General features: G+C 37.0%; 2 protein-coding genes across 7 annotated transcripts in view; both read left to right on the top strand.

Moving 5' to 3' along the window:
- The window catches only part of prkchb (protein kinase C, eta, b), a 220,556-nt gene extending 210,846 nt beyond the window's left edge, over positions 1 to 9,710 (top strand). For 5 of the 6 annotated variants that reach the window (XM_073932553.1, XM_073932551.1, XM_073932552.1 and 2 more), the window contains 2 exons: positions 4,401 to 4,547; positions 8,356 to 9,710. In XM_073932553.1, the coding sequence (XP_073788654.1) occupies positions 4,401 to 4,547; positions 8,356 to 8,502 (294 nt within the window). In that variant the 3' untranslated portion in view covers positions 8,503 to 9,710. The remainder of the gene's footprint in view (positions 1 to 4,400; positions 4,548 to 8,355) is intronic. The other variant, NM_001044806.1, reaches the window with a different exon arrangement.
- A 6,766-nt stretch (positions 9,711 to 16,476) lies between these two features.
- hif1ab (hypoxia inducible factor 1 subunit alpha b) overlaps positions 16,477 to 22,013 on the top strand; it is a 28,969-nt gene continuing 23,432 nt past the window's right edge. Inside the window, exon 1 of the mRNA NM_001310042.1 lies at positions 16,477 to 16,896. Coding sequence (NP_001296971.1) covers positions 16,865 to 16,896 — 32 coding nt within the window. The 5' untranslated portion in view covers positions 16,477 to 16,864. The remainder of the gene's footprint in view (positions 16,897 to 22,013) is intronic.

Here is a 22,013-nt window from a genome sequence, read left to right as displayed (position 1 = left end):
AATTCATAAATCATGCAGAGGTTATTGACACAAGTCATGTCTAAATTGACTAAACATCCCGTACGCTATTTTGACTTAGGTTGAAAACCTATTTTTCCAAACTCCTCCTAGACCAGAAATGTCTAGACTAGGGCCCAAAGGCCAAAGTTGGCCCTTGGCAACCTTTAATATTGCCCGTTAGTTTTTATGATAGTTTGTTTTATAGTTGAGCTATGGAATTGTGGAATAAAATAAGGAATTTTAAAATGTAAAAAAAAAATTCCATTGCAAATATTTATTATTCATTTATTCATTTTCTGTTCAGCTTTATTAATCAGAGGTCACCTAGGCGGAATGGACTGCCTTATTTAATATGACCAAGTCTATTTTTTATTAATAATATAAAATGAATAAAGAAATTACCCATGTAAACGTTAATGTAATAAATAAATCTCACTTAATTATTTTTATTTATTTATTTTTTTGCTTTCAACCTACTTATGTAAAATAAGCTTGAACAACACAATTCTTGGGATTTTTTGGGGAAAACTTAATTGTTTTATGTTTAATCCACTTAAATGTGTTAACCTTATTGATTTGTGTTGGGACAACCAGAATGAATTGTGTGGAAACCTTGCATTATTAACAGTGCAGTTTGGTATATTGCCCACAGCCCACAATCAAATTAGGTTTTTGGCCCTTCAAAGCAAAACATTTGGGCACCCCTGTCCTAGACCATTGGTTTTCACCAAGTTCAACTAAGATTCTTGTCAAGACTACTGATTACAGATTCTTTCTCTGGACTGCTTTGCCCATTCACCCTCTGGACTGCTTGACCCCTTAATTGCTGCTTGCATCTGTGTTTTCCGATATAATCAAGACCAGAGATGCCAGAAGGCAGCAGCTACATAAAATTTTCAAGATCATGAACATCTACAGTGACTACTGGTGTCCCCAAGGGTTCTGTTTCCGACCCATTTCTGTTCAATATTTGTTTTCTCTTGGTTACATTTTAAGAAAGTGTGGTTATCATTTCCATTGTTATTTAGATGACACCCAAACATTACCTGTCTGCCAAACTGAATTGTTTCCTCCACCATCTTTGACCTGTTGTTTAGTTGAAACGAAAGGTTGGCTGTCAGCTATCATCCTACAGCTGAATGGTAACAACACTGAGACCTTAAGGGGACTAGATTAGTACTGTCTAAATAAATAAAAAAAATCGAATAGCTCTCCCAGTTGGTCCAGAATTCTGCAGCTCATGTTCTTTCTAGTCCACCTTTCCTCGAGCACATATCTCAGATCTTCAGCAGGCTTACAGTAAAGTAAAGCATCAAATTGAATTCAAGATTTTGTTACTCACTTTCAAGGTACTTTATGATCTTACACCCCACTACCTCAAACAAATTTGTCATGTTTACACCCCTTTCATGTGCTCTCGGATGTTGATCTTTAATTTCTCTTGTGATTTGACCTACTTTCATGGGTGCCAGATGTTTTAGTTATGCTGCCTGCCACCTATGGGACTCCCTTGCTGTTAATATTCACAACAGAGATTGCCTGTTGACATTTAGAAAGTGTCTTTAGTCATAACATATTTAATAGCCCTTTTTGTATATTGTGAATGTTGATTTGGATGTTCTGAAAGGTGCCAATAAATGAAATGCAGCATCGTTATTATTAAGGAGAGAGTAATACTGGGATTTTTCTTTCTCCGCAGATAAAAAAATGTGATTCATCTTCTTGTCTGTGTGAAACTATTATGTCCAAGTCTATTTTATGTAATTAACTCGACTCCACAAAGAAAGACTCTGTAGCTTGACTAAAACTTCACATGTAAACATACTCACAGGCATCTATTGAATGAAATCCATTGTTTTGCAAAAGTATGTGTGTTTGACTTTCCCTAAACCAATTTCCTTTTATGCTAAGGACACAACCCTGTGTCTCAACTCACATCTCAAGCAGCTATGTTGGGAAATCAGTGACTTTCCTGGCAGTGACGTCTTAGGATTGACCCCACTGTTTCTTCTTCTTTGCCATCATTTATTGCCAAACATTTACATAAAAACAGAGCATCAACTCTCGAGCCAGAACAGGAGTTTGTGCAAAGTCTAATTTCTATTTTCTCCAGAATTACCTCAAAGCTTCATTTAGGAAATCTGAGACAGCACGTTTCTTGGCTAATGCTATCGAGAGGCTGCTCTGAGGGTCTTGGCAAGCTGTAAGCACCAGTAAACATGAGGCTAATTTGCCGCAGAGAGCACAGCCTGTTGGCAGACCCTCCACTTCTGCTGTTTCATCCCGCTAAAGACCCAAGACCACTATCACAGACTCTCTCTGCCCTTTGTGTGTCATTACATAAGCTCTATTGTCCCCCATGAAGGGTTAAAGAGCTGTGTCATGGTAAATGGATTAACATCATGTGACTAAATAGAGGTCTTTGCGCATTAGTGGTGTAATGTCCCTAATATCACTGTCTCCTTTTCAAGGGCTCAGGTCTGGTTTGTGCAGCATTATAGATAGTAAACTTTGCAGAATAGGATGACAAAGACCATTGTTGCCTGGTTAAAAGGCACAGGTATCTGACTTCCAGCTTAAAGTGGCTCTATAGTATTGGCAATTAAGCCACTCTTATTTTGCTGCTTTAAAGCAATGGTCCTCAACCACCAAACTGTGGATTGGTAGCGGTGCGTGGATCAGTTGGTACCGTGCTGCACAAGAAATCATTGATTATTTTAGTTTTATTCATTCTCTGAGACTGAAAAATCTTTTATTTTGAAAAATCTTTTATTTTGAAAAATGGCTGTGTTCTCTCGCTTACATCTAGCTCTCTTGAGCGCCCATATTCAACCCACAAGCAGCAGAATGAGTAAGAAACTGACGTCTTTTTCTTCTTTTTTCTTATCAAAATTTCTTTGATAAGGGGGAAAAGACCCAGTGAAGGACCCACAAACTGCCAAGGAATGGGTCCGCAACCCATTTTTAAAAAAATCAGATGAAAGAAAATCAACTGCTGGAGATCGGAAATGACACATATTGCGTCTTTCCTAGAGTCCGCCACAGTGTTATTTCCAATGGAGGTGTGTGGGTTTCGCGTGTGCTTGTGTCTTCCAGACGCACCCAGTTGAATGAATACCGCGAGCGCACCACGAGTCACTTGACAAGATCTGACCCATAAGCCCTATATTTTGTATGGAATATACACATCTCGGTTGACAAATTATTTTCTCCATATGCTGAAAACTAAAACTCACAGTTGCTTTTTACACTGCACGATATGGCATGATTCAGTTCAATACAGTTCCCTTTAGGGGCTGTTTCCACTACATTCTATATCTAGTACTTGGTAATTTTTTTTTAGTACCACCTCGGGTGAGTTTCCAAGTGAGAACCAGTTGTGATGTAATACACACTGCTGCACTGCTGACAATCATCACTTCCAGCGTCATTTGATTTGTGGCATTTGTGGCATGTGGCATCCTGCTCTATATAAATATAAGTACGCCATTCCATCTGTAGTATCATGTTTGTTTATCACGTTTAGAATGATGTCACGGCAGTAGAGGCAGCACAACTATAGCAAGAATCCCACCCACTTTTGGCAACACTAAACAGCAGTGGAAATGCAATCTGAGTAGAGCAAAACCAAACCAAATTGAGCCAAATATAGTGGAAAAGCAGCTCAAGCCCCCGAGTCAAACAGCGAAGCGAAGACCAACAGCTTGCGTTATGCAAATATGTTACAAACCAGCCTAATCTCACAAGGAAATGCAACTATTTTACATTTTGTCAGTTTAGTGGCTAATTCGTATACTGAAAAAAAATCTGTTATTGTACATTTACAGAAATTTACCGTAAAATAACGGACATTAAAATTCAGAAATTTCCTTAAATTTAAAATCTTTTATTATTTTACAGTATATTTCTGTAGTTTAATAGTTGTTATTTTATGTTTTTTTTCCAGCACCCCAGCTTCCAGAAAAAACAGTTAAATAAGCAAATACTAAGCGTACTAAATTTTATGAATGAGATTGTATGAATTCAAAGGAATTAGCAACTAAATTAAAAAGTTACGAGTTGCCATGAGATCATGTTGTACAACCCTACATACAGTATACTTGTAGAGGAAGTTAAACTAAAATAATTGAATCTTTTCTGGCAGTTCAGAATCGGTTCTTTCTTTTGGTAGAAGATAACATTTATTGTGCATTTGATCCTTGAAACTTGATTTACTTTCAGAAACAGCTTCAATAATCTTGTAATATTGTCTAATAATAATATCCGCTAAAACACAGCCATGTTCATTCCTAAGACAACACATTAACAAACCAAACTGCATTTATTTGAAAAGGCAGCTCATGTGCATTTCTCCAGCACTGTGATTAAAAGGTTAATGAAGAATTCTGTTCTCCACTTAGTTGCTCACCAGAGACCCAGCCTGTCGGTTGGGCTGCATAGACAATGATGGAGGAGAAGAGGCCATTACTGCACACGCCTTCTTTACAGGCCTGGACTGGGAGAAACTGTACAGACGAGAGATCACACCACCTTTCACACCTCGAATAGTAAGCATAACTCTGTCTGTCTGTCTGTCTGTCTGTCTGTCTGTCTGTCCGTCTATCTATCTGTCTGTCATTACATACTTTCTTTTCTATATTATTTTTCTTCATTTCTTTCTTTCTTTCATTCTTTTTTTCTTTTATTTTTCTTTCTTTCTTTCTTTCTTTTTCTTTCATCCTTTATATTTTTTCTTTCTTTCTTTTTCTTTCTTTCTTTCTTTTTTCTTTCTTTCTTTTTTTTTCTTTCTTTCTTTCTTTCTTTCTTTCTTTCTTTCTTTTCTTTACTAACAAGCCGACGGCACTAAATACTGGCATGGCATACATTTAAAAAATTGTACTAATTTTGCAGATGTGTGAACATATATTGAAATCGTTGTTGTGTAAGCATAAGACCTTTTTGAAACACAAGGGGGAAAAATAGTTTAGGATTTTACTGCATAAAAATATTTTGTTTTGTTTCTGGTCAAAACATCAAAAAAAAAAAAAATCTTAAATCTAAAAACAAGCAAAACACTGTCTTGTTTTGAGAAGTGAGCTTTTCCTTAAAACAAGCCAAATAATCTGCAAATTGGTTACGCAAAATAATCTTATGTCAACAGAAACAACAAGATTAATTTACTTAGACCTTTAGCAGATGCTTGATTTAAGGAAAGCTCACTTCATTTTCATTCCATGAAACCCCCTCGTTTCAGCAGGGTGTTTTCACACCTCTACTTTGGAAAAAGTCAGAAAAGTGGGCGTGTCCAGCTCTGTTTAGGGGGGAGTGTCGGAGGAACTAAAGTGGGATGGTGTGGGAGTGTCTATTTGTGCACGCGCGAGTTTCAGAGTCAAAATACACACCCACACAGACAGGAGAAAGTGATGGTGTTTAACCTACATGGACATCTGTAGTTGAATTATTTGCCAAATTATTAAATGTTGGACTTTAACTGCAGTTTGGCTCTTTCATTCAGGGAATTCATTCATGCCCCTCGCGACAAACGAGATATTTGATTCGAGGAACTGCTGCAAGCGTGTATTTTTCATGCAATGTTTGATACCGCACTGCGAATGAGAGAAAAAAAACTCTGCATTTCCCGGAAACTTAGATGCACACGGCAGGTAGCGTCAGAAAGCCGCGTGTGTTATTCCGGTCACAAAATGCGGTGCTAACATTTCTGCACTCAGTACAATAGTTAACTTAATTCGATACGAACAAACTGAATAAACAAAGAGCACTGGTCGCTCACTTACCAAATCTGTAGAGACAGAACAATCACCAGCAACTAGAGCCGCGTCTTTATGAAGAGAAGACTACAAGCAAATCCAGATTTCAGCGTTTGCAAATGAGAACAGCTCTCAGGTAAACAATAATCCTCCTTAGACACGTAAGTTATTGTTGTCGCGCGTCGCGTACACTGTTAATCCACACGTGATCCAGATAAGCTCTCACAGAGAGAAAATGAAAACGAAACTTAACAGCAGCAAACTATAAAAGCAACACTTCACGCTTGTTTTGCCAACACAACGTGGCGTCTTTGTGGTGTAAACACGGTGACAATAATGAATATTAATGAAGTTGCGCAATAGAGCGCGCTGATTGGTTTGACCCAAGCCTTACTCATGCATTAATGCATCACACTGTAAGACGTAATAAGACACACTCTGGCACAGACGCCCAGTCTGCACGCTGGAATACACGCTATTATGTCATGGCCGTGACGCAGCTTCAAAAATTCGTTTCAAACAGGAAGTACAAATTTGCTTGAAATAACGCAAAAACAACCAATTTACACTTTTTAGTGAAATATATGTGTCCTAATAGTGTTTTTAGCAGTGTGGGACACATATACGACTGTCAACAGCTCAAAAAATGTGTTTTGGTGTTTCGTGACCCTTTAAAACAAGACACAATGGATCCTACCTCACACCATGGTGCAAGACGTGTTTAGTGCGATTTGTTGCTATTTTCAAACCATCGCAACCCTAATTTAAAAAATTTTGCGGCATGTTGTTTAAATAGCAAATTTATTTGGGCCACTTTGAGGACTAATGAGTGTTCCGGTCTAAAATAGAGGCATGTTAAGGCGCATTGTTGGCTAGTTGGTATTTTGAAGAATTGAAATAGACTGTGCCATTGACCAACTAAAAGCAGGTCTAAAGTCCAGCTCAGAGCGTGTTAGTTATGCGCCTATGAAGGTCCAAAGGCTTACACAGTGCTTAATACACAAAAGATGTACAGCAATACACAAATATTTTCACATATGAAAAAAATAAAGGTTCAAGTGTTACATATATGATTTTTTTCTACATAAATATTAAAACCACTGCCTCCATGGCTTCTTCATGTCCAGGGGGCTTTATCAGTTTCTTCATAAAAAATAGCATTTGTATAATGTTATTATTATTAGCAGTATTATTGATCATTTGCATCAATTTTTGCATTGCAAGTTTAGATTTGTCTGATTTGTCAGGTTTTGGAGACATATGCAACACCAAATGGGGCATAAGAATAGCACATGTGTTTGGATGTAACTCAGTTTTTTGACCACACTTTATTATTATTGATCATTTATTAATTCGCTGGAACTAAGAACTGAATTTAGAAATTGTTTTGAAACTAATCTTTGTGCTTAACAAACTAAATTAAATATGTAGGCTAATTGATGTCTTCTGTAGAGTGCGTACAACACTTATTGTAGAGTGCCTATTAACCTTATCCACGTAAGTAAAAAAGTAAAGTAAAAGTAAAGAGAAAGAGAAAATAAAGAGGCGGAACAGAGGAGGCTCGTTCTTTATCCTTACGCTGTAAATAGTCTGTTTAACTGTTTTCTCACCAGTAAAGCATTTCCACTTACAAAGTCCGTCATGTAAATAGCAAATGCACTGTAACGACCGGGGAGGGAGTGACAGATACAGCTTGAGGTAAGATCCAATATGCAGATTTATTCAGCGTCAGGCAAGCAGTGGTCATACAGGTGCAAACGGGTATATACAGGCAAATCTAGAATTGTCGTCAATATAACAGGCAATAGGTTTAAAGGCAGGCGGCTAAACAGGATAACAAGGAATGCAAGGCTAGGGTCTAAACACGGATAAACAAGACAGGGAGAAACGTGTTGTAATGTCACTATATGTAGCAAACAAGACTCTGCAAACTGGATGAGTTCATGAGTGGCTTATGAATGGTGTGATATGAGTCTGTGACAAGGTTCAGCTGGTGATTGTAATCAGGATAGATGAATGAACAGGCGTGCGTGTCTGGAAGAAGTGCATGTATGAAAATGTAGTCCTGGGATATGCAGTAGTTTAGTCCAAGTATAGTGAAAAACCAGCGATCTCCGGAGAACGATCGCTGGTTCTCGAAACATGCACCATGACGCGACTCAACTGAGTCTTAAAGGGAATGTGAAATAAGATTCTGTTTGGTTTAATGGAGTTTATGGTCAAACACACCTATAACTCATTAAGAGAATTAGCACAACCCTGTTAGACCATGCATCGCGGCACAGAACCTATTTTTCCGTCCTTAAAATAGCAAAAGTGGAAAAGACTCTTAATGCTTTTGCGCCATACCCTTTAGATTTTGCGCCTAGACCGTTAAAATAGAGCCCAATAAATTTTGCTTGTCTAGAAAATGCTTCTTGGTTTAAGAGTTTTTTGAGATGCTTGGGCAAGAAACAAAAATAAAAATCTAAGAAAAGCAGCTTTATTTATTATTGTTTGCTTTATTGTTGTTGTGTAGCTAAATGCAGCTTTGGTTTCAGGGGGCTTCACTGAACAAATGTGAAATATTGGTGGTCAAAAATAACAACATTTTGCTTTTGTTTTGCAGAATTCCATCGAGGATGTGAACAACTTTGACCCTGACTTCACCCAAGAGGACCCCTGTCTCACACCCATAGAGGAAAGCCTTTTCCCGTTCCATCAGGACGGTTTTAAAGACTTTAGCTACATAGCTCCAGAACTGAGGCACAACTGACATCAGCCATAGATTATTTATTGTTCCTTCATAAATTACTATCCCAATGACCTCCAACAAGGAAGCTTGTTGTAAGATACTTTGTTGACAGACTTGTTGCTAAGTCTTAAAAATATGAACATGTTCCAACCTGTTTAAAAGACCAAATGATCGTACAGACCACAGGATTGTTTGTCACAGTGACTGAAAGAATATGATGCCTTCTATAATCAACAAGTGCTTTTTTTCTATCTACACAGTCAAACTTGCATTGTTTTTTGTACTAGTATCTGTTGTTAGCATGATAATATGAAGGAAAGTGTTTCGCCATTCAGCTTTATAGTAAGAATAGGAACAAATTTACAACAAATAACATACAATAGGCTATGTTTAAGTAATGAACTTTTACATAAAAACAGGCCATTTTGGATTAGCTATACAGCATGTGACAACCATATCACCTGTCCAGTTCATTGAATAATGAATCAGACAAGCTGTGGCGTAAATGAAACTTTCATGAGAAAAACAAACATATACAACATATCCTTTACACCCCGAAGGACACAGTGCTACGGTCATGTCACATTTCTCTATGCTCGTGCAAATCCTCCATGAATAATGTATGAGCCTCGATTGATTTGTTGTTCTCTCACAGTCTATTTGATGCCCTGATAAAGCAGTGTTTACCAGTGCTGCACACTGTTAATGAGGGTACAACTCTATAATGAACATAAAATATTTAAATTAAGGTCTTTTCTAAAACACCGCGTCACTTCCATTTCATTTAGTGATTGTAGGTTATACAACTGAGCCGAAGGCCTCGTTCTTGACATCCCTTTGTTTTTGTTTTTTAATTGAGCTGTGCATCTGAGATGTAGCTTGAAGGGATTGTTTACGGTTCAAGTACCCAATTGTTTGAATGTTACCCAATAAGGGTTTTTACGCAGTTCACTCAAACCAGTTGTAGCTGGTAACTCGGTGACACATTTTATTTGTTAGTTTTGGCATCATAGTCTGGCAGACAATAGCAAAGATAGTTAATGAAGTAATGGCCAACATATTTGCACTTAGTCTGTTCATTTTTCTATCAAGAATTGTATTTTTCTTATAAGTTCCATTTTCCAGAACCCAAGATATGATGAGGAGCTTATGTTGGAAATGAATGAGAGGATTTAAAAGTTATGTACAGGTCGTCTTTAAAAAAATGAATAAATAAGTTGATACATTTAGCTTTTTTGTTTAATATTTGAAGTATTTATTCTCCAGTCTTATGATGTATTCACTGTTTTCCTACACCCCATAATGCTTAGTGTAATGCATGGAAGAAACTTCCACTAATGTGTAAGCATGTAACCAATCAATATATATATATTACTTTATAAATAACATATAACACATGTTATACACTCACCGGCCACTTTATTAGGTACACCTTACTAATATTGGGTCGGAATAGAGATCTGTGCGGGACAAAATTTTTAATCCTGCTCCTGTCAGGTTTTAGTCCGAACCTGACCGCTCCTGTTTATATTCAGCATTCAGACAGCCTTTAACAAGCTGTCTGTATAAACACACACACATAGACACACAGCATCACGCTCTCGCTCATTCACACACATACACAAACATAGACAGCACCAAGCTCTCTCTCTCATTCACACACATAGGCAGCAACAAACAAGCGACACACAGCATCACGCTTTCTCATTCACACAAATACATACGCGTGCTCGCTCGCTCTGGAGTCAGGGGTGATATTTTTAGACTGCCCTCTCCCGTTCAAATTAGACCAGTTACCAACCGCTCTGCACTTTATTCGGAAATTTTTTCCCGCGCCACAAGAAATGTGGTCGGGTCCCACGGCCCCGTGTCTTCATTACTGACATAATCCTTTGTGGCAGAGATTTAACAAGGTACTGGAAATATTCAGCAGAGAATTAGGTCCATATTGACATAATAGCATCACGCAGTTCCTGCAGATTTGTCAGCTACACATCCATGATGTGAATCTCCAGTTCCACCACATCCCATAGGTGTTCTATTGGATTGAGACTGTGGAGGACATTTGTGTATAATGAACTCATTGTCATGTTCAAGAAACCAGTCTGAGATGATTCACGCTTTATGACATGGCGCGTTATCCTGCTGGAAGTAGCCATCAGAAGATGGGTACACAGAGGTCATAAAGGGATGGACATGCATGAAGGGAGTATCAGCAACAATACTCAGGCAGGCTGTGACGTGGACACAATGCTCAATTGGTACTAATGGGCCCAAAGTGTACCAAATTCTGACCCTACCATTCAAATGTCAGACTTTTGGAGCAGGTATTTTCCCCTTCAACTGTAAGGGCCTCTCATAATCTAAAACCAAACACAAAAATGTGGATAATATAAGTTACACTACTATTTTGTTAACATGATTATTTTCTTCTTGTGGTTACACGCTATTGAAACAGTATTGTAGCATTTCAGAATTGACCCTTTTTTAACCACAACACTGTAAGTTTTACTGTATCTCTTTACTGTAGCCCTCCTGTGACTTGTTTATGCATTTTCAAATATTTCCCATGTGCTATTTAAAGGAGAGAAGATTTTTGATCACATTTGTAAACATAATAGTTTTAATAACTAATAACTAAATTATTTTGTCTTTGCTATGATGACAGTACATAATATTTTAGGTTAGCTGGGTTAATTAGATGAATAAGCATTAATGCTTTGAACAACAATGGTCTGTAGCCTATATGAAAAAAGGGGGCAAACATATTGACTAAATTAAAAAAGTAAAATAAATGCTGCTTTCTCAAGAAGAAAAAATCTAAAGGAATTACTGTAAAAATGTCTTGCTCTGTTAATTATCACTAAATACCACTAAAATTTTACAGGAGAGCTAATAATTTTACCATCAGCTGTATTTCAATATTTCAGAGCCATTTCCTCCTGTCAGTAAAATAAAATAGAGCTGAGCTTTCATTGATGGTGTGTGAAATGTAGTCAGGTGCTCTGGTGAATTTCCCAGACTTATTGTATTAAACTGCCAAAAACCAGCCATGTCTGGTTGGGAGGCGTCTTCATGACTCAGAGCCTTCATTGAGTCAGAACTGCTGAGAAGTTCACCGGGTTCCTCCAGCCAAAATGTGCCAAAGGTTTTGCATTAATTTTAGCAGTTCAAATTCAAAAGTTAATGGTATTGGCAAGCAGATTAAGCTCTTACTGGAAATGGTGTTTTTAGATCTCTGCTAATTCAGTTCAGGAGCTTTACTTTATTCAGCGGTGGTATTAAATAACACTTAATTTAGTGTTGTTTAAACATGTTCAATTCATTCATTTTTTTATTTTCTTTTTGGCTTAGTCCCTTCATTAATCAGGGGTTGCCACCGTGGAATGAACCACCAACTTATCCAGAATATGTTTTACACAGCGGATGACCTTCCAGCCACAACTCAACACTGAGAAACAGCCATGCACTCTTGCATTTACTACGGACAATTTAGCCTACCCAATTCACCTATACTGCATGTCTTTGGACTTGTGGGGGAAACTGGAGCACCCGGAGGAAACCCATGTAAACATGTGGAGAACATGCAAACTCTACACAGAAATGCCACCTGACACAGCTGGGGCTCCATCCAGTGACCTTCTTGCTGTGAGGCGATCGTGGTGTCCACTGCACCAATCTGACGTCCTCGTTCATTACATTATTTAGATATTAAATTTAATGCATCTAATTAAGGCACCTGCCAAAGACATTACATGTACAATAAATTGCCGTGAAATATGACAGAGCCAAAAACTAAAGCATTTTAAAAGAATCATCTTTAAAGATTGAGTAAACCATAACGAGAGCCTTTTTCTTCCTTTAAATGAATTGACTGTTTGAAAGAATCAAAAGAACAAGTGACTCAGTGGTTTACTCATTAAGACATTTCCCATAAAAAAAAAGGTTCCCATTTAGCTCCTAGTCATTTTCTTAGGAACAAAATCTGAATGTGGCAACGTCTGAAAATGCAAACCCTTGAAAATTTATATCAATGTACAAGTTTTAAAAAACAGTAGGGTTACTGCAAAGATGAATCCAAAAAACAAAGATTTTAACAAGGTATTTATTTGCTTTATCACAGGCTGTGGTAAATGTACAATTTTTTATTTTTTTTTTATTGGAAAAGAAGTTAAAGACAACCGCTGCATTTGACTTTTTTTTGTGCTGGTACCCTGGCTCTTAAGTATTTAGTTATTTTCTTGGGAACCAAATCTGAATGAGTCAACGTTGCAGTTTTTTGTACTAAACTTACCTTCCCACAGAGCTGCAGGGTGTTTTTGTTAACAACTTAAACATAAACATGACTTTTATTTTGAGAGTAATTTCTCAGCCAATTTTATTGTGTAAGTAAATTGCAATTCATTACCTAGCAAATCATGTTATTAGTTAATTTAATAACTTTAATAACAACTTGAATGACAGATTGACAGATTGAAAACATTTGCTTGCTGGTAACACATTTGAAGTTGAAATCAAACGCCCCGCAGTGCTCATCAGAAAGCACACAAAATATGCTGCTGTCTCTTTCTAATCCCTGCTGGTGCTTTCTGAAGGTTTGTTGGGTCTTTGAAATCAACACATTGCTATTTTTAAAGCTGGAGCCAAATTGTGTATATACTACACGGTGTTATCTTATATCATTATTTCCTCAGTTTCCTCCCAGGCCATTTTTGAGTCAGACTCTGATAGTATGTCATTTGGGTTTTGGGCTCCATTATACAAAAGATGACGTACAGTGTATAAAGTGTTATTTTGCGGTAATATAAGAGCTGAGTGCCTCAGCTGAAACATTTCCCAGCAACAACCTGGTAATTCCTCTAATCTTTTCTGAATGGCGAAGAGAAAGCAACTACCTATTTTTAGAGCCCTAAAGCCCTACACAACCCACTTTGACAGGTGAAAGAGGTTAACACCTGCTAAAACAACTCCTTTTGCTCGAAGGCTTGATCAAAGCTTACATGTGCTGGTGGAATGAAACTTGATTAAAACAGCAGATGACATCCATCAGCATCAGCAAATAAAAAACAACAACAACCTAGAATCTTCTTTTAATCTGACACCACTGAATTGTTTTAAATTTTATTTTCTCCCAAGTTCCTTATATGGAAATCATTCATTTATTCATTTAACTACGGCTTAGTCCCTTCATTAACCAGGGGTTGCCACAGCGGAATGAACCACCAACTTATTCAGCATATGTTTTACACAGCGGATGCCCTTACAGCTGTAACCCAGTACTGGGAAACAGCCATACACACTCATACACTACAGCCAATTTAGTTTATTCAATTCACCTATAGCGTATACCTTTGAACTGTGGGGGAAACCCACACAAACACGGGGAGAACATGCAAACTCCACACAGAAATGCCACCTTGCCCAACTCTGGCTTGAACCAGCGAACTTCTTGCTGTGAGGCGACATTGATAATCACTAAGCCACCGTGTGACCATATGGAAGTGTTTTTGATAATGCTTACTGTTACAGGCAGCATAATGGCTGAGTTAGTATGATTGCCTCTCAGCAATATGGTTGCTGGGTCGAGTCCCAGCTGGAGTAGGAGATATTTCTGTGTGGAGTTGTGTGTGTTTCCCCCACAGTCCAAAGACAAGCGATGTAGGTGATCTGGGTAAGCTTCTAGTGTTTGAATGGGAGAGTGTGTGGTTGTTTCTCAGCAGTGAGGGTTATACTCTTAGTGCTGGGTTGCGGCTGGAAGGGCATCAACTGTGTAAAACAAAAGTCATCTGACTTTCTAAGGCTGTAATAAATTCAGGATGATCTGTTTATTATTAAAATGCTAATAATCTGAATTGATGCTGAAAGGAATAATCTAGCCGAATGAGTTCAGCAGGAAGAGAAATAACCAACGCATCAGAAAACTGATGACGTTTCTGCCAAAACCCCACCATTACTTCCATATTCAATAATTTGCTTATATTAAGCTCTTTTCACACCAAGACCAATATAAGGACCCACTGGACCAAGTCTGGCTTCCATGGGCCAAACATGAACCAAATCTGGGCCAAGTCTCAGCCAAGTTAACAACCCATATCTGGGCCTGAACTGGGTCAGATATGTTGGTGTGTCACAAGTGCAATGAATTTGATAAACCCATGAAGCATTTCGCTTTAGGTGTGCAATGGGTGTGTCAGAAAGCGACCTGATTGGTCGATTTTTTCTTTACTCAAAAATAATTTAAATGTAATTTAAAAGTGGGTCATAATACGCCAAACTTACGTGGCCCACGTTAAATTGTTTTAACATCTGATCCAAATTCTACATTTTATATCTGCCCCAAGTCTTGTGTGCTGCCTTAAAGATGGTGCCACCTCTGCCAAACCTGGGCCATGTTTGGCCCACATGCTGTATACCAGAGCCGGACGAACACCTGCTGTGCCAGCTTTATGTCAAATCTGGGCCAGAATTCTTTGCTACCAGGGGATATAACATTTGCACAAGTGGACAATAATGTTATATTTTACAAGCTTGAGTTGGCCGATTCTGATTTACTGTCAATGTTTTATTGCTCATCAGAAGGAGGGGAAATAATTTCCTGACAATTTGGAAAATGATTTGGCATTTGGATCATTTGAATGTGAAAAAACTTTCATTAATTATGTGTTTTAGTTATTCCTTTACCCAAAAATGTTGTTTTTGGGACTCTGAAAATGCAACCTTTGAAAATTTGTATCAAATAATGTTGCTGCAATGATTAGCCCTGCTGCCTCACAGCAAGAAGGTTGCTGACTCAAATCCTGGCTGAATGAGCATTTCTGTGTGGAGTGTGCATGTTCTCACTGTGTTCGCGTGAGTTTCCCTCACAGTCCAAAAACATGCGGTATAGGTGAATTGGATGAACTAAATTGGCCATAGTGTATGTGTGCGTGTGTGAATGTGAAAGTGTATGGGTGTTTCCCAGTACTGGGCTGTGGCTGGAAGAGCATCCGCTGCGTAAAACAAAAGTTGGAATAGTGGTGGTTCATTCTGCTGTGGCGAATATGAATGAATACTTCAATGATGAATCCAAAAAAACAAAACAAAATAATATCTAGGTATTTATTTGCTTTATCGCAGGTTGTGGTAAATTTACTTTTTTTTAAATTAATTTGTTGGAAAAGAAATTAAAGACATCCACTGCATTTTACTTTTTTTCTTGCTATTATGCCCTGACTATATGTAGCCTTGCTCTGCGTTTTTGCTCTAATTTATTTGACTTTTTTTGTGCACTGTGTAAATGTACCCTGCAAGTGATTTTTTATAAAACAGTTCAAACACAAACTAAAAGATTCATTGAAAGCCTTTTTAAATTTTGGCTTAACGTTTTAACTATTAGTTTTTAAAGTGTTGTTTTACTTATCGAGCTTTTACAGGTTTGTGAATACAATCTGTCTGGATGGTTTCTATGGTATGGTTAAACAGATCATGCCAGAGTTGTTAAATGGCTGCTAGATTATTTAAGCCTGGTTGCTGGTGGTTTCTAATTGTTTCCAGGGTGTTCTGGATGTTTGGTAGTTAAATTTCATTATTTTATTGTCTTTTTTTCTTTGTCACATTTTTTTCTATGCCATACCAGTGCAATAGGCTACTTCTTTAAAAATATAACTTACTTTTTATGCAAAAAGTAATATTTGCAGTTTTTTGTTTTGTACTTATTCTACTGTATTTTCATTGTAATTTCCTGTTATTGCAATAAAAATGCTTGTTAGTTGAAGTTTTTTTAGTTAGGTGTTCTGGTTGCAGATTAGCACAATTATTTTGAAAACTAGGCCAATTGTCTTCAGTTACAAACTATTTTTGTTTTCAAAAATGACTTGCTAAATATAGACAATATTATTGTGGAACTATTGATAAACTTGAGGGATGGTTTACCGGACACGGACGTAATTTTAATTTACGACAAAGTCAAATCAATGGTGTTGATTACGCCATACGGAGGTCGATTGGCCTGCTGGTGGACTGGTGTGCCATCAGTTTTGTGATGGGTTTCGAAGTGCGACACCGCTGTCTGAATGCGCTCGCTCCCGTCAGAGCCTCGTGAGCGCGCGAGGCACAGTGAGAGTAGTCAGAGCGCAGGCACGGTTTAACTCTTTGTACCGACCAGAAGCTGCACCGACCGGTGCCAAACAAATGATTTGACCTTCAGCGAACCGGAGGGTTGATCTTTACCATTCTGACACTTTCAACATACCACACGAGACCTGACCCGGATTATTAGTTCGCGTCTGGCCGTTTTCTTTAATAAACGCGTTTTTATTTGTTAGCAAAAGGTGGCCACGTCCTTGATTTTCTGGCCTCGCGGTTCGGAGAAAACCTAACACATACTGAGTGGTTTCACCCAGGAATGGATACTGGAGTTGTCACTGAAAAGAAAAGGTAGGGATTCCCGTTTTTGCTTGGAAGAAAGCGATATGTTGCGTAGTGTTTTGTGTAGTAAACGGGCCGGAATATCTTCATCTCCCGTCACACTGAACGTGTCGCCATTTTGTGCTGTATTGCTAACCAAACAACTGAGAACAGGTTTAAAGCTCTCTTTCCCCACAATTGTCTTTAAACGGACATTAAAGGTTGTTATAAACAATTCAAGAAATTATATTTGTTGCTCTGTGACGTATTATTTGTCTTTATTTGAGGTAGCATAATGTCTAACGTAAGTGTCTGCTTGTGGATAGAAGCTAACAAACTAGCAACATGCAACTTCCCCTGATTTATTGCGTATACCTCTTTAAACAGTTTATACAGTTTAGACATATTTAGTCCCTAGGGGAGTGTATTAACACACTGTTTAAATAGGAATATACAGCTTTGAGCATACATGTCAAATTAATTCTTATATTTAATGCATACAGAATACAGAAGGCTCTTTTTCCATAGTGCATTGGCCAGACAGCTGTACGTCTGTATAATAGAGGAGGAATTAAATGGCATATGCTAGTTGCCTGGCCAGTGGATATTAATTGTGTATTTTGTACCTGAATCAAATGTATCAAAACGTTTGATACAGTTTTTTTGAGAGTTATGTGAGAAATGGATTGGTTTAGTAATATGATTGATCGATTCTTTACCCCTCATACTCCTTGACCCTACATGTCAGATCAACCCGTTGCCCTTCTTCGGCCAGCCAGTCTGGCATATTTGTGGATAAAGGATTGGAAGCAGGAATCCATCCTTGGATTTTGCTGACAGTCTTCTTCTTTGTCAAGCCTGTCATCAGTGTGGGCTCAAATGAGAGCAGATGGAAATAAATGTTGTTATTACTAATGCTGGAAAACGTTGCTTGGATTTCTCTGTACGAGTGCAATTACAAAAGGGATAATACTGACATAGCCATGTTAAAGCTCAGATCTAGTGTGTCATTTTGGATTGGAAGAAAGTCAGACTCAGGTTGATGAACAGGAGGTATTATCTTGAGATTTTTCTTATTGTGTATGTTTTAATTATTTGTGCTTTGCTTCATAAAAAAAAAAAAGCTGTTAACAAAATCTTTACTAACAAATAGGGCTATGATTTTCCATGTTTGGTTTTTAGAGCCAGTTGCAAAGACTAAGATTAAAAACCTTTTTGGATGTATGTTTTCATAGTATCAATCCTGCCTTCTGAGGGGATTTACATTTATACATTTGGCAGATTTATCTATTTTCTCCCTAAGAAACATGTTCAGCTTTGAAATTTATGCATGTTAATTTTGCTAGATAACCAGTGATCTTGCTATCTTGTGATCCACTGTTTGAGATTTGGGAAAGCACTCGAATGAGCTTGTCCATATATTTTTTGTTTAAAAAGTAAAAAAAAGTTATTTTTATTATTAAAAGTTGCAGTGTACTTGTGTTAATTGACTTATAGTCTGTAAAATATTAAGTTGAAATAAGTTTTCTTGTAATTTTTGGTGAATTGTTGAGTCCAGATTTTTAACAAGCAAAAATCTTCTTGCCTTGACAGCACAGTTTTCTTGATTCGACACTGTTTTTGGGGGAATATTATCTTCTGACGCTATTTTTGTTGGCATCCAAGTTCAAGCAGCAACATGCTTTTGTATCTCTTCTCTAAAATCTTAATCACTCTCTGCATTGACGTCAAAGCAACTTCCTGCCCAGTCTTGTGGCAAGACAGCTGCAAGACTTTTGTCAGTGTAAATGCTGAAATTAGTTTAAATGTTGATAGTGGTGTTATAAACCTTGGGTTAATGGGGTGCCTATTGATTCTGTTTCTGTGTGTCACCTGTCAAGGTCTAACTTGTGATCCATAGAAATCCAATTAGTTGGACTGGAAATCATGTCTTAGAACTAACTACCATTCACACTTAAGTTTTAGTTTGCTGAGAAATATTCAACAAGGTGTTTTTAGTGGCCTTTAAATCACATAATATATCATTATGTAGTTATTATGTAGTGATGTAAGCATTAAAAAGCTTGAGACTTTAGATATGCAAGCACAGCTTTACATTGTCGAGCTGTTTTAAAATGTAATACATGTGTGTTGACAACAAAAGCTCAAATGATAAAAGAAAAAAAAAAAAATTAAATGCACCAATGCTTTAAATGTTACTAAGGGGTCATTTACATGGTTTTAACTAAAACCAAAAGGACAAAAAATTGAGTCTCTGTTTACATGCACAAAATAAGCAGAAATCTATAAAAAAATTTAAAAAATGTATTTACATTCAAATTAATACCTGTTTATCAGAAAACTGCATTTACTTGAGATTTAGGGCTGCACAATATCGTTTTAGCATCGATATTGCAATGTGCAGGTCCACAATAGTCAAATAGCAACGAGATGCAATGTTGAGCAGTATTTCGCTGTATTTGTACAGAATTTATATGATTATGCAAAAAAAAGTCTTAGTTACAATTTTTATCTTGTTTCTAGTCCAAGTATCTACATTTCAAAGTGAAAACCAGATTATTTCATTTACCAAAGTGGCAGATAATTTAGCTTGTTTTAAAGAAAATCTTTTTAATTGTGACTTGTCTGTGAAAACAAAACAATATTGTTACTTGCTTCAATTTCTGTACCTGCATACTGTTAGACTCCCCTTAAAACTATCAGATAGTGCTATTCAAACTATATTGTGAATTGGTATTCATATCGCTATATTTATAGCAAAAAAATAAAATATCGCAATATTCTTTTCCATTATTGTGCAGTGGTAATGAGATTGTGAGGCAAATTTCTCACTGAAGTGAAGTCACAGATAAATAACATCAGAAGCTCAAAAATGTCAACTGGAAATCTGTCAGAACAGAAGCTGTGCTTTGTATGTTATCACTTTTTTAAAGTTTTGATGCATTAACCACATGCGTGAGTCAATGACACAATTTCATGCTTTATTAAAAATATTTATAAAGGCTGCAAAACCAAAACTCCAAAAATAGATGTTTTGAGCACACCGGCTTTTCCTCAGACATTTTGTGTAGTGTGTGCTTGAAACATTGTACACTTTGTGATGGCCTTTTTAGTGATAAATGTATATTTTTAGAGCTTTGGTGCTGCTGCTTTTATAAATATTTTTGCACTTTTTGTTTGGCTAAGCACCGATTTAGATTTATGTGCCTGCTTTTGTGCATTTTATTAATTTTTCGACATTTTTTAATGCTTTATTAAAACAAGAAAGGGCCGTAGTGTATAAAACATTACTGCTGCGCTGCCCCTTACATGTCTGGTGCTCAAGCTGGATGCGTGTCGGCAGTGTAGACTGGTGAGCAGTTAGTCTTGATGAAATTCACAGATCACGGTTGGAAAGAAATCCATGTGTGACGTATTTCACATGCACAATCGGACCTGTGCACATGAATAAACTATATGAACACAGAAAAAGACCTTTAAAACTACCTGATATTGTTTGAACTTTTTGTGACCTTTTAACCCATTAAAGAAATCTGGTTAAAGCTTTTACATGACATGTCAACATAATTCTTTTGGGGATCTGAATAGACAAACTACTTTTTTTCATATTAAGCCTAAAAAACTTGCTAAAACAATGTCATGCAGTTACATGCTATGTATTAGGTCTAGACTAATTAGATAAATTTACTAATTTATTAGTCATAGCTGACAATACCATTTCTGTCAGATTTTTCTTTTTTTGGAAGCGGACTGGCATGGTTTTTGCATCGCAGTGTAAAAAAAAATTACATCGAAATAGACGGTTAAGTTTGTCACATGACAAACTCCAACTTTGTAGGCAAATTGACATAGAGAATAAAGCTATTAAATTTGCATCCACCAATGTCTATCTACCTTTAATAGCCATCTTGTTTTCATGAGACAACTATTCAACTGACACCAATCCAGCCTCATACTTATGTTAAAAAAAGTTTCTCTTCTCTAAAATGATCTTCCCTCCCTCCCAAGGAAGACTCAGTGTTGTAGACATACATTAGCGAGCAGTCCATTATATATAAAGCATATGTAATAAAGCCATATACCACCCACAGGCACAAGCTGAAAACTACAATGAAGTGTGTGTGTGTGTGTGTGTGTGTTTGAACATCCCCAGTGCACAATGGGTTTCCTCTCTTTATGACTAAATGATTTTTACTATATTTTGAAAAATGCTTTGATCAAAAGGATGAGATCAATTAGGACGCCGTCTGAAGAAGCTGTTTTTTCCTGCTGTTTTTGGCCGTCTTAACCGCTTTCCTTCCTTTGTCTTGCATGGCTTTGACAGTTGACACAATGCTTGCTCGTTGTTTCCCATTGCTGCTTTGACCTTGGAGCTCTTAGATAGGGAGTATGTTGATTTGTTGGCAGTTGAGAGGAGACATATTGGTCATTTAAATTAGAAAAGACATAATGTATGTTAATGAATTCAGTTGATACGTTTATTTTAAATATAAATATTCATGATAATGTTACTTTTTAGTTGATTTCAGAAGACAGCTTTGCAAATTCAGTACAATAAACAATTTAACATGTTGTCCTGTGTGCATTAGGCTCTTTTTAAAGGGATGGTTCACATATAAATGTAAATTTGTTTGTCATTTACCCACCCTTTATTTGTTCAAAACTTGTTTGAGTGTCTTTCTTCTACTGAACACAAAAGGGGTTATTCTGAAGAAATCTGGAAACCTGTAACACTTGAATTACAAAACGCATCATATGGGAGTGAATTATTACAGGTTTCCAGATTTCCAGTGAGTGAATTTTCATTGTGCGAATGATCCCTTTAAGTTTTAACAATCTGTTCACTCATGGACAGCACAAACCAAAGCAAGGGTGGCCAAACATTTTCATATAAAGGGCCAAAAACCAAATCATTGAGAGCAGTGGGCCGAAGTGAATTAACAAACTATATTACATTAAAGTTGTCATGGGTAATTTCCTAATTTATTCAATAATATTTCAAAATAAAAAGAAAATATTCATTTAAATTATATTGACCAATGCAGTATAACTTTTTTTAAATGATAACTTAATGCAATAAAAACTTTATCTAATTTTAACACAGTGGAGTTTAATCCTGAGTATACTAGTCAAGCTAGCATAATCTG

The sequence above is a fragment of the Danio rerio genome, chromosome 20, assembly GCF_049306965.1.
Source record: "Danio rerio strain Tuebingen ecotype United States chromosome 20, GRCz12tu, whole genome shotgun sequence".
NCBI lineage: Eukaryota > Metazoa > Chordata > Actinopteri > Cypriniformes > Danionidae > Danio > Danio rerio.
This window is presented reverse-complemented; position numbering and strand designations above follow the sequence as displayed.